This window comes from Brienomyrus brachyistius, chromosome 8 (assembly GCF_023856365.1).
Source record: "Brienomyrus brachyistius isolate T26 chromosome 8, BBRACH_0.4, whole genome shotgun sequence".
Classification (NCBI taxonomy): domain Eukaryota; kingdom Metazoa; phylum Chordata; class Actinopteri; order Osteoglossiformes; family Mormyridae; genus Brienomyrus; species Brienomyrus brachyistius.
In genome coordinates this window covers 17,909,230-17,921,952 of record NC_064540.1, presented here as the reverse complement: position 1 = coordinate 17,921,952, position 12,723 = coordinate 17,909,230, and the positions used below count along the sequence as shown (strand labels likewise).

The window sequence follows — 12,723 nt, the reverse complement described above, 5'->3', positions numbered from 1 at the left end:
TGTAACCCATATGTGACAGCAGGGGACAGCTAGTTCAGCACCTGGGGAGCAGTGCTTAGGGGCGGTACGTTGCTCAGGGGTGCCTTGCTGGTCGGGGATTCGAACCTATAATCTTTCAATTACAAGCACGCTTCCCTAACCATTAAGCCACCACTGCCCAACTACAATGGGCATGCGAGTGTCAGAAGTGGACCAAGGAGCAATGGAAGAAGGAGGCCTGGTCTGATGAGACACATGGGCTGTTACATCATGTGGACGACCGGGTGTGTGTGTCGTTTGCCTGGAGATGGTACCAGGGGTGTAGTTAGAGTTGAATGGATAAGGGGGGCTGGGGCTGATTATTTGAGGGGGGGGGGGGGGTTATGACCCTTTTTAGGGAGGCTAAAGCCCTGTAAAACAGGCCTGATGGCACCAGGAACACTATGGGAAGAAGGCAAACCGGCAGAGGCAGTGTGATGCTCTGGGCAATGTTCTGCTGGGCAACCTTGGGTCTTGGCATTCATGTGGATGGTACTCTGACACGTACCTCCTACTTCAGTGTTTTTGCAGACCAGGTACACCCCTTCACGGTATTCTCCAGTGGTAGTGGCCTCTTTCAGCAGGATAATGCGCCTTGCCACACTGCAAAAGTTGTTTAGTAATGGTCTGAGCAGCATGAAAAACAACGTTCACTTGGCCTTCAAATTCCCCATATCACAAATCAATCGAGCATCTGTGGGACGAAAAAGTCCGATCCACAGAGGCCCCACCTCGCAGCTTGCAGAACTTAAAGGATCTGCTGCTAACGCCTTGGTGCCAGATACCACAGGACACCTTCAGAGGACTTGTGGAGTCCATACTGCCGCAGGTCAGGGCTGTTTTGGCAGCGGGGGGACTGGGGGGGGGGGTACACAATATTAGGCAGGTGGTTTTAATGTTATGGCTGATCGGTATATGCATGTCTCATAGGAGAGCAAGATGGGAATATGAAAACAAAAAACACATTTTACTTGTGCAAATGGCCTCTCTTGTCTTCAGTAGGCTTTCTACATCTCAAATTTGTTTTCATGTAATTTCCCTGAAAAGAGGGAGATCTGTGCAGAGAACAGTAGCTCCATTACCACGGGACCTACGGCTCGAAGTTTGTAAGCAACTGCATTTCACAAAGATCCTTCGACATTTAGGAAATTCCCGAGGTAGCCTGGTAATGAACTTCAGTGACGGCCGCAATAAGCTGTAGTTCAAGGGTGGTGGGTGTGTCTGCATTTTGTGAATGAGCAACAGCTGTTGTCTCCACGGCGACCGACGGCTGAACACCGCCCCCGTATTACCATTGGTCCCTGCTGACTGACGTCACCACCCAAGGGCTGGACCGGCAAAACCGCGTGGAGGCGAGTCCCTGTGCTGGGCATGTGCAGGCATATCCAGGGGTTCAGCGCGGCAGTCAGCACCGCCCGATATACCCAACTGGATCCGGTACCTCCCGACGAAGATTAGTTACGCACAACACTATATACGGACAATTTGTCTTTGAAAGAAAATTTCTTGTTAGTTGAGAAGTTTTTATTTAGGATCACTGAGAATCAGAGAAGATCGATCGGAGGCCATATCTTTCTGAAACTGAACCCATAACCAAAGGCAAAACTTGTTTTGTTTAGGGGACATAAATGATGTCTGATAAATTAAAGGTCTGTATCCGGATTCTGCGGGAATCTACAAAATAGACCAACAAGGTTCAGGTTAAAGTCTTTGCGCGAAAGCCAGGAAAAAAAATAATGATGAACTCGGAGAAGGGAATGAAGGAAGGATTTCTGGAAAAAAGGAGCAACGGGTTACTGCAGTTGTGGAAGAAGAAGCGCTGTCTACTGACCGAAGAAGGACTCCGGCTGTATGAATGGAAAGGCAACGACGAAGGGGCCCACGATCAGGGCTCCAAAGCCAAGGAGCTGCGCTTCGAGCGCATGGCCACCGTCGACTGTGTGGAATACAAGCGGGGGCTGGTGTATTTCACCGTGGTCATGGCGGGAGGCAAGGAGATTGACTTCAGATGCCTGCAGGAAGGGACCGCTTGGAACGCCGAGATAGCCCTCGCCTTGGTCCGCTTTAAGAACCACGTCGCCGTGCAGACTGGAAGGACCCGGCATCTGTCACATCTGGGGAGCACCGGGGAGGAGGAAACGCTGGAATCGCGATGAAGGGCAAGCCGGGCACCAGCAAAGGTTAGACAGCCGAGAACCTTTTTTTTCCTGCGCCTGTCACTAGCATTGTCAATGTCATTCTTAAGTATTTCCCTTACAACAGTGACCTATTACTCTGCGTTTATTAATATATTGTGAGATTATTATTTTTTTCTTTCTTGGCATTTCTCTACAAGTACTTCGTTTATGCTGTGCGCTTGGCAATGAAAACATAGCAGAAACTATAATTGCGTATGATTCAGTTAAATAAACCCCTTTTCTGCGGGAACTGCAAACACAGGCGGAGAAATACCGTTAGATATGGCAGATCTGCTCAAATGCTGGTTTTTACTCTCGAAGGAAGAAAAGATGTAGATTCCCCGATGGCACAGTTAACGATTCCGGTTTCGCTTTAGGTGAAGCAGACTCATGTCACTTTGTTTTGGCCTTTCTTTGGTTAAACGCCGTCAGGCAGATCTCCCACATACCCATAGTAAACTGGGAAGTAAAAATATAACTATCCGCCTTACATTTTAAGCCTCTCTTCTAGTCATTCCTGGTAAAAAAATAATTACGGCAGCTGGGCAGATTCTAGGAATTAAGATTTATATATAGCGTTTAGGAAATCCCTTTGATTATTTTTGGGCGTGTTCATTCAGTACACACATATATACGGTGTAATTATATCATTTATCTCCTTCATTTATGCATTTTAAAATAGCTTGAATATGCTTCCTATTCCCATCACAGATAATTTATTCCTGCCTGTTTGGTTTGCTGCCCGCAGTAAATCAAACTTGCTGTCTCCCAGATATGAGGATATTTATGTATATAAGCCTACACGTGTGTATGTGTCTATAAGTGTATTGAATGTGTGTGTGTGTGTGTGTGTGTGTGTGTGTCCATGCATGTGTAACACAGCATCCTAGTTAACTTGGTATTTTTCTTGGACATTTATTGAAGGGTAAATTCAGATGCCTTTTCTTTTACAGATTTGCAAGCGGAATACAGTTTTAAAACTGGGAAATGTTGACTGGAGGGCAGAGAACAGAGAGAGGGGACGGCCCACCCTCCAGCTCGCAGTCTCTGGAAATGTGTCTCGCTCCCGTTCCAGGCCTGTTTCTCAGGTCCTTCCCGTTATCTGACTTATACAGGTAAAACTTAACGCTCTGGCTTGGGGGTCTGAACTGTTTTCCCCCCTTAATGGCTGGTGGAGCTTTGTTGAAGTGTGAACGGACTACCTGGTTTTATATTGCTCCGAGGACTGGACTGCGCTCCTGGAGGGTGGCGGCCAGCAGGGGTCGCTGTAGCTGTCAACTTTTTACACCTTTTCATTTATTGTGATATGGCCTGCAGGAGCATGTGGATTGCTCAGAGTACTGTACCACTTGGCACTTTTGTATCTTGCTTAGTAGAGCTTATAGTGCTGTAATGGTGTCATGCTATGAAGATGCCCATACTGTTGTCTTATGCCGCATGCTTTCTGGTTCCTTTCTTCTCAGTAAAGTTCTGTATGCGATTCCTGCTACTTTACATAGCTGTGTATTTTCAGTTGAGTGCATTTAGTGTTAAGTGCAGGGATGGTATTCACATCTCACACAGGGAATCCTCCATCGATGTTCCCAGCGGCTAATCTCTGGAAAGGGTGACAGTGACCCTGGAGTTGATCCAGGAAGCGCGGGGCGTGAGGGAGGGGCTGCCCTGACGCCAAGCTCCGAATTTCAGTCACAAGAACGGGGGGCGGGGAGACTTTTAGGGGTGCCGCTTTTCCATTCAGCTGCAGTGCAAAGACCTGAGAGCAGAACACAAGAGGCGATCGGGTTTCCTTGGGAAAACAAAAGATTTGGCTCTATGGGGGAAACCCTAAAACAAAGAAAGTGATTTTTTTTTACCTCTCCTAACAAGGTCCACTTCTACAGAATGGAGTGTCTGAATGTACAAATGATGAAGTCATGCTGTGGATGGTGGCGGACGGCTGGGAATCGGTGCTGCAGTGCACAGGCTACCTGGCTAACACCGACACCAGGATCCATTACCTGGATCCAGAAAGCTAACTTTTCTTTTTAGTGCCCATTATTTTCAGTGATATTGTTTTTTTTTTTTTTTTGAGGATCATCAATGGTTAAGCGACCACTACAGAACAGACTCTGGACCAATCTTGGTTTGGATCCTGGGAGCAGAGCAGTTTCAGCACCCTCACGCTCACTGGCAAAACACAGCAAATCTGCTAATTTTCGTTTCTGCTTGTAAAGTAACATACCGTGCCCTGCGCTGTTTATATATGCTCATCTACAGCACTCCCTGTCCACCCCTCCCCTACGTTGGGCTGCTCCGTGTCTAAGGAGCCCGGTCTATGTGAATAGCTTCTCTGATACACCTGCCGTCACCCCCCTGGGCGTGTTAATGGTGCAGTCCAGTCTGTCACATGAGGCTGCCTGTTCCTGCCCATAACCTCCATGCCGTCCTAGTGCTCAGTGGTAAGAGCAGTGAAGGTTTCTCCCCAGAGGCTAATGGTGACTCATCTGTTTTCTGAGAGCGTTTCTTTCACGCTCCGCTCCCCCCACGCCTTGGAGCTGCCGGGCAAATATGTTCCTTTCCTCCCCGGTTTCCCATCCTCCACCCTCTACCTGCTTGGTCGGCCTCAGGGCGCTGGGAGGGAGAGCCTGCCGTCTCGGCCCGGCTTTTTGCGAGGCTGACGACCGTCTGAGAACCCGGGATGGCGGAAGCCGCCAGTCAACGGCGGGAGAGGAATGCGAAACTGACCAGTCCATGTGGCCCGGGAGCCCGAAAGCCAGAGCCGGAAAAAGCAGGGGTGGGGCCTGGGAGGGGGGGCTGCTGGATGTGGGAGGGAGCTGGGGGGGTCGCTGGGAATGTAAGCAGCCATTCCCTCATGGGCTGCGTGGGTGTAGGTGGGAACAGCCTGTTTCAATAACACTTGTCCATTTCATGGAAGCTTCCAGAACTACAACATGCGCCTGGGCGGGGGAACCCAACCACAGCAAAGTTCTGACCTGTTTCCTCACCCCTTTTCAGGCTTGTTTTCAAAAATATAAATCAAGACTTAAAGTAAAAATGCAATGGTTGAATTGTTAAGGCTGAGCAAGTCTGCCCTGGTTGGCTGCCCTTGCACTATATTTGTGAACCAATCAGATGTTTAAATTCCTCTCCGGATGAATACATCCTGCAGTCGCCTACTCTTCATTCATTTGTGTTTTGTTGTCCTTCTCTAATAAGCAGAGGCAGTGTTGAAAAGAGCCACAGTGTTTAGTCTGTGTTGTCAACTCACTGTAGACTCCTGTGGACAAAACGGTGTAACGTGGGATTTTTGGTGCATAAGGACTTAAAATTGAGGGAGAATAAACCAAATGATAGTGGAGGAAAGGTGTGTCCTGGCTTGTGTTTTTCAGGATGTGGGCAGTGACCCGCCCCCCCCCACTTCGCTCACCCCAATCTGACCTTACGCTCTGGTCCAGCGTTGGGCCGCTAAGCTTTAATGTACTGGTTGACAGAGTGCCGTCATGGGAAAATACGGCGTCAGGAAGTCTGGACATCAGGCCTCGGAAGCCAGCCAAAGAGTGAGACGAGCTGGGGGACGAGTGCTTCATGGTGGAGTGCACCTCGGCGATAGAGAAAATGGAGGCGGTTTAAAATAACCCTGAGCGCCTCTAAAATAGCCTTTGAGAGGAAGGGCTGTGATCTGAGTAGTAAGACCATGAGATGTCCATCAGTGCCTGGTTTAACTGATAACAGCATAATCGGGAAGCCAGCAAATACAGTCTTTGACTGACTGTAGCTTAATGTCACTCATCTTTTTGTACGTCTTAACAGCTGATGTGGAAAAATAAGTTTTGTGTGACTTGGTTTTTTAGGAAAACCATTCCCAACATCCTTAGGGAATACGCAGGTATGTTCTTAAAAAGCATAAAACAATAATATATTAAGTGAACAACATTTCAGCATTTAAGACTTGGCAGAAAAATGTAGAAATCCTTTGATTCATGAAAAAAGTCCCTTTCTAGAATGATAATGGTCTCTTTAACCCTGACTTAAACTGAGGAAACTGAAGGAGGATAAACAGAAGGACAGTCAGCTTTCAATTACAGGGTGCTGCACGCTTGTGAAAGGGACGAGAGTCGTGGAGGGGTCAGTAGTCCCCCCTCTGGGATGGGATGTGGATGGGGGGGTGCAGGAATACGGCGGGATGTCTGTGACGAACTGACAGCAGGGTGGGGGAACGTGGGCCGCCCACATCCCAGCTGTTGCTCGCTCCTCACCCCCCCTCGTGCGTCTGGCCGCCTGCCAGGCGGGCTAGCCATGGCCGCAGACCTACGCATAAGGTCGTGTGTGTGCATGGAGCCGGTCTTTCCCAATCCGCTCCTTAGGGAGCCACAGGCAGTCCGTGGTTTTGCTCCCTCCCAGCTCCCAAAGTCTGGCAGGGTGTTGGGAGGGAACAGAAACCTGGTGTCTGTGGGGCTTCGAGGACCAGATTGGGAAACACTGTACAAAGCAATCAAATTTAAAAACTGAAAAAGAGGCTTGAGGGAAATGGGAAATTTAATGGTTTATGTGTAAAAAATGAGAAATTTGGCTCTAAAAATCATCTGTGAAAGTCAGTCATCTGTTTCTCCTTCCCAAAAATGGGACAGATTTCTTTTCTATCCACACACACATCCACATGTGCACATTCCGCCACACACATGTTCAGACGCATTTGCCCACCTTACATACGATACGTATCAGCCTATATGCACAGGTCCATTTAAAAGACAATGGCCTCCTCTTAAAGAAAAAATTTGGGCTCATCCGCCAAGGTTAATTGTGCACATGCTCTGTGCTTTGGAGGGCACTAGGGCGTGGTGCTCATCCCCGGCGAAATGAACGGAGTTCAAAGCCTGCCCTTGCCGCCTCCTCTGCCTGCATCCTCTCGTTGGCCAGCATCCACCTTCCTCCTCATCACCATCAGTCCGGAAATTCCCCCCTTCGCCTTTCATGGAGGTCAGCCACAGAAACGCCATCTTTTAGCCCCTCCCCCCCAGCTCTGCTGTAATCCCTGGCCACTTGCTTCTCTTTTGATACACGCTGTGTTACTTCATTGGTTCTTTGGGATGACAGATTACACCAGCGAGATTAGGTTTAGATTCAGATGGAATGTGACATCATCACACGGGTCCCTCAGCTTAGTGTCCTCCATTATCTCCATTATTGTCTGTAGGAATGAGCTGGCGTACAGCACAGATCAGACCACGAGTCACCTGACTGGTACATCTTTGGAAAACTCTGAGAACAGTCCTGTTCCTGGAGGACCTTCTGCCAGGATGTTTGCATACATTCCCTGCCTTAATCAGGCTTCTATGGTCCTTAATGGGCTAATGATGAATGGCAGGTTGAAAGCGGAATGAAGACATTCTCCCTGGGGGCAGAAACTGGACTGAGAGCCATCGCCCTAGAACACAGAGAGAGTGTGAAAACTTTGCATGCAAACTCTCACATGCAGGCATACAGCAGGACACTGGATCAAGCCTCCGTGCCACAACCGAAGGCGTGTTTAACTAACCAGTGACATTAGTACAGCTGACACCCAAGGAAAGAAAGAACTAAGACAAAAGTTTATGTATCTTTCTAGAAATGCCACCTTGAAGCCCCATGATTGCTGACATACGTGGGCAAGGCCCGGCATTTTCTTTTATTTGGCACCCCCTGCTGGGCACATTTAATAGCATCTCTGTGACGCTGCTTAGCCCTCAAGTTTCACAGCTTGAATTTGCTTTATTAAGCAACAGATTCTTACAAAGAGGAAAAGAGGATTTGAACATGTTATGGATGCCTTTAAAAGCCAGAGGCATGGAGCATTTCTCCTGCTGCATTGTGGGTAGGTGGTATTCCATCCCGTAAATGGACCTGAATAGCCCGGTACATATTTGTGAATGCTGGCTTCTGTCCCCACGTTCTTTCTCACACTCACACTTTGCATGGACAGTCTAGCTGAAATTAAACTGAATGTATGATCGCATATGTGATCTGAGCAACTGCAGCGAAATTATTCATAAATCAGGTATTTGTTTTGTTTAAGCACTATGGCCCTATAGTTACAGTTAATTAAAGTTCTTTCAATAGTGTGAAAACAGTGTAGTGTGAATCAGCTTAAGCAGAAGGTAACTGTGAGTCACTGGGATGGGACGTGCTTGTGTGGTTTGCTGTTCCTCTCTGCAGGGCAAGGATGGAATCAAGAGGATAACAGAGAAGAATAAAAATCAAAAAACAGTTTTGGTAAGAGGAAAATGAATGAAATATAGGATACAGGCATAGGGATTTTGGGGAGAGGGAACTGGTGTCATTAGCAGGACTGGCTTCCGGGGACCAGAAACAACAGAAAACTATACTTTTACATCTATATCAGCCAAGAAAGAGCAGCATGACCGATTAGAGTTACCTGAGCCCTACGACCGAGCAGAGTCACCTGAGCCCTACGACTGAGCAGAGGCACCTGAGCCCTGTGACCGAGCAGAGTCACCTGACCCCTGCGACCGAGCAGAGTCACCTGAGCCCTGCGACCGAGCAGAGTCACCTGAGCCCTGTGACCTTGCAGGGTCACCTGAGCCCTATGACCGAGCAGAGTCACCTGAGCCCTGTGACCGAGCAGAGTCACCTGAGCCCTACGACCGAGCAGAGTCACCTGACCCCTGCGACCCAGCAAAGTCACCTGACCCCTGCGACCCAGCAGTGTCACCTGACCCCTGCGACCGAGCAAAGTAACCTGACCCCTACGACCGAGCAGAGTCACCTGACCCCTACGACCGAGCAGAGTCACCTGACCCCTACGACCGAGCAGAGTCACCTGACCCCTACGACCGAGCAGAGGCACCTGAGCCCTGTGACCGAGCAGAGTCACCTGACCCCTACGACCGAGCAGAGTCACCTGAGCCCTGCGACCGAGCAGAGTCACCTGAGCCCTGTGACCTTGCAGGGTCACCTGAGCCCTATGACCGAGCAGAGTCACCTGAGCCCTGTGACCGAGCAGAGTCACCTGAGCCCTACGACCGAGCAGAGTCACCTGACCCCTGCGACCCAGCAAAGTCACCTGACCCCTGCGACCCAGCAGTGTCACCTGACCCCTGCGACCGAGCAAAGTAACCTGACCCCTACGACCGAGCAGAGTCACCTGACCCCTACGACCGAGCAGAGTCACCTGACCCCTACGACCGAGCAGAGTCACCTGACCCCTACGACCGAGCAGTCACCTGACCCCTACGACCGAGCAGAGTCACCTGAGCCCTGTGACCGAGCAGAGTCACCTGAGCCTTGTGACCGAGCAGAGTCACCTGAGCCCTGTGACCGAGCAGAGTCACCTGAGCCCTACGACCGAGCAGAGGCACCTGAGCCCTGTGACCGAGCAGAGTCACCTGAGCCCTACGACCGAGCAGAGTCACCTGAGCCCTGCGACCGAGCAGAGTCACCTGAGCCCTGCGACCGAGCAGAGTAATCTGACCCCTACGACCAAGCAGAGTCACCTGACCCCTGCGACCGAGCAAAGTAACCTGACCCCTACGACCGAGCAGAGTCACCTGACCCCTGCGACCCAGCAGAGTCACCTGACCCCTGCGACCCAGCAGAGTCACCTGACCCCTGCGACCCAGCAGAGTCACCTGACCCCTGCGACCCAGCAGAGTCACCTGACCCCTGCGACCCAGCAGAGTCACCTGACCCCTATGACCGAGCAGAGTCACCTGACCCCTACGACCGAGCAGAGTCACCTGAGGCCTGCGACCGAGCAGAGTCACCTGAGGCCTGCAACCGAGCAGAGGCACCTGAGCCCTGTGACCGAGCAGAGTCACCTGACCTCTCAGACAGCCTCACCCCCACCATTCTCATGTCTCAAGGTCTTTCTTTAAGATATCAAAGTGTCCAAACATTTAATGTCGTGCATCTGTGACCAAGTTTTCAAGTTATTGACTAAAAGTCAAAATTCATACATAGAATTTTTCAGTTTTTAATATTTCAAATCATTATATATGATTCAGCAATAAACGCTTTCAAACAATGATTAATTTCCATTGCTCTTTTAAACAAAAGCGTTCCGGAAGCATTTGTAAAGGAAAATACTGAACAAAGAGTCACTTTGGCAGTGACCCAGCAGTGCACCTGTCCTATCCTTCACAGAATCGACTCAGGTGTGGCCCGTTCCTGCCTGTGACGGTCCTACACCACCCTTCTTAAGAAGAAGGCTGGTCAAAATCTAAATGTGTCCATGGAATGTCCCTCTGTCTCCATGGTACCCAACAGACATGCATTTTATCCTATTTCACTTTTTAAATAGTTTTTAGATTCTTGTTTCGTGGTTCTCTGTTAGGAAGCTCTTTTCTCATAATATCTGTAGTAGTATAGACTCAGCAAACTTTTCTATTGCTTGTACTGTTTAGAACAATTAGTTTTTACAACTTAATGGGTGGACAACTTAAATATTTTCTTATGGTGGAAGCTCGGCACTCCCTTGCTCTTGAGAACATCCAATAAGATTTATGTGAAAAGTTACATGTAACAAATAAAAAAAATGAATTAGAAAAGGATTTGATAAATAAAACCTGGCATATTACTGTTCTGAGTGGTTTATTTCAAACTTTAAAGCTGAATACATGAGCAAAGAAAACACCTAGACTGAAACCTAAAAATTCTCGCTGTTTGACTCTGCCTGTGAGTCATTTATGAAAAAGAATTATTTGGATGCCAGGGCAAATGACTTCATTGCAACATGTTATACATAAAAAACTATAAATGCAAGCTGATTCAATATCAAATGTAGCATTAACAGCAAGAAAAGTTACCATGCAATTACTCCAGCTCTCTTTTCTGATGGATTTTATTCTGCCAGAGGTTACACGAGAAGTACTTTTTCTGTTATATTATATTTGCCCATTTGTGTCAGTCTGTCTGGTCAAGTAATAAACGTCTCCACCATCTTCTGAATAGTCTGTCCCTCCCCCTCCCTCTATTCTGCATCCCTTCATTCCAAACATCTCAGCCATCCTCCCTGCCCCATAATGACTCAGGCTAGAACACCTTTAAAATCATCACAAATATTTCTTTGCCCTCGCCCCATCCTCTGAACCATCAACCAGCAATCATGAACTGGTCTTCAACAACCACCTGGTGTTGAGAGTGCTGAGGAGACCTCATCAAGGGAACGCAGCATGGCCAGAATGCACCAGTGTTAAGGTGCTGAAGCTATGTTCAAGGCAGCTCTATGTTCTCCAACGTTTATTCAACCTGAGCGCGAGCCAGGAGAGTCCCATTGGTGTAGAAGACGTCATGCCTGGTCCCTGTCCCCAGGAAGGGACAACACTCGGCTGTTAATGACTATCAACCTGTAGCTCTGACGTGACACGTCATGAATACCTTAGAAATGCCCCTTCTGGCTCACCTCAAACCAATAGTCAAGACATCGCTGGACCCCCTGCAGTCTGCCTATAAGACAACGCTGGAGTGGATGGTGCAGAGATCTACCTGCAGGACAGAGCCAGCTCCCATCTGGACAAGGCTGGCAGTGCAGTGACGATCACGTTTTTTGATTTCTCAAGTGCGATCAACACCATACAGCCAGCGTTGTTAAGAGAGAAACTTTGTCTCATGCAGGTGGACACACCCATTGACTCCCGGACTGCGGATTACGTGACGGCAGACCGCAGTGTGTGAGATGCCGTGGCTGGATCTCTAACATGGCGGTCTTCTCTCCCATCCTGTTCACCCTCCCTACGGCTGACGTTAAGTACAACATGGTAACCTGTCACTTGCAGAAATTTTATGGTGACACGGCCATAGTTGGTTGCATTAGGGAAGGGCAGGAGGAGGAATACAGGATGCTGGGGAAGGACTTTGCTGAGTGGTGTAATAGAAACCAGCTGCAGCTCAGCACTGGGAAGACCAAAGAGATGGTGGAGACTTCGGTCTTTTGGAGTCTGTGGGTCTCTGTTACAGCCGCTCTACCAATGGGTGTGTTGAGGTGAGTTGGGGCAACAACGCTACAAGAAAGGACTCAAACAAACTCAATAAACTGATTAAGATGGATGCCTCTGTTCTGGAAATCCACCTGCCCAAACGAGAACACTCAAGATTACCTCCATGCTGGACGATGCCTCATACCCCCTGCATCACAGCCCGATCAAACAGAGAAGCACATTCAGCGTCAGACTCACACAGCCGTGCTGCTAAAGCGAGCGCTATCTACAGTCTTCTCTCCCAGTGACCATCAAAAACTACTAAAAGGATCCCCCCCCCCCCCGACCCCCTCTCCCCTACTCAACCGCCAGCGCTCTAGAATAGTATTATATTTAAATGTTTGCACATCGTAATCTAGTATTTTTGTATTATGTGTTTTGTACAGTATTGTTTCCTGTATTTTTGCATATGTACAGTGTTGTTGTAACTTTCGGAGTTTCCTTTGGGATCAATAAAGTACCACTATTACTACTACATCTACTACTACTACTAATTTATGTCTTTAAATTACTCACATCTTTGTGAGCTTGTGTATGCCTTACAATGCACTGAGAGTTTGCCCTGGGTATCCCCTGAC

At 48.7% G+C, this 12,723-nt stretch overlaps 1 protein-coding gene across 1 annotated transcript; it reads left to right on the top strand.

Annotated features, from left to right (window-relative positions):
- The first annotated feature begins 1,353 nt into the window (after nucleotides 1–1,353).
- LOC125747768 (pleckstrin homology-like domain family A member 3) lies at nucleotides 1,354–3,689 on the top strand. The gene is made up of 2 exons (XM_049023254.1): nucleotides 1,354–2,198; nucleotides 3,149–3,689. Exon 1 carries the CDS (start codon nucleotides 1,755–1,757, stop codon nucleotides 2,172–2,174), a length of 420 nt encoding a protein of 139 aa, XP_048879211.1. The 5' UTR covers nucleotides 1,354–1,754; the 3' UTR covers nucleotides 2,175–2,198; nucleotides 3,149–3,689.
- Nucleotides 3,690–12,723: the final 9,034 nt, after the last annotated feature.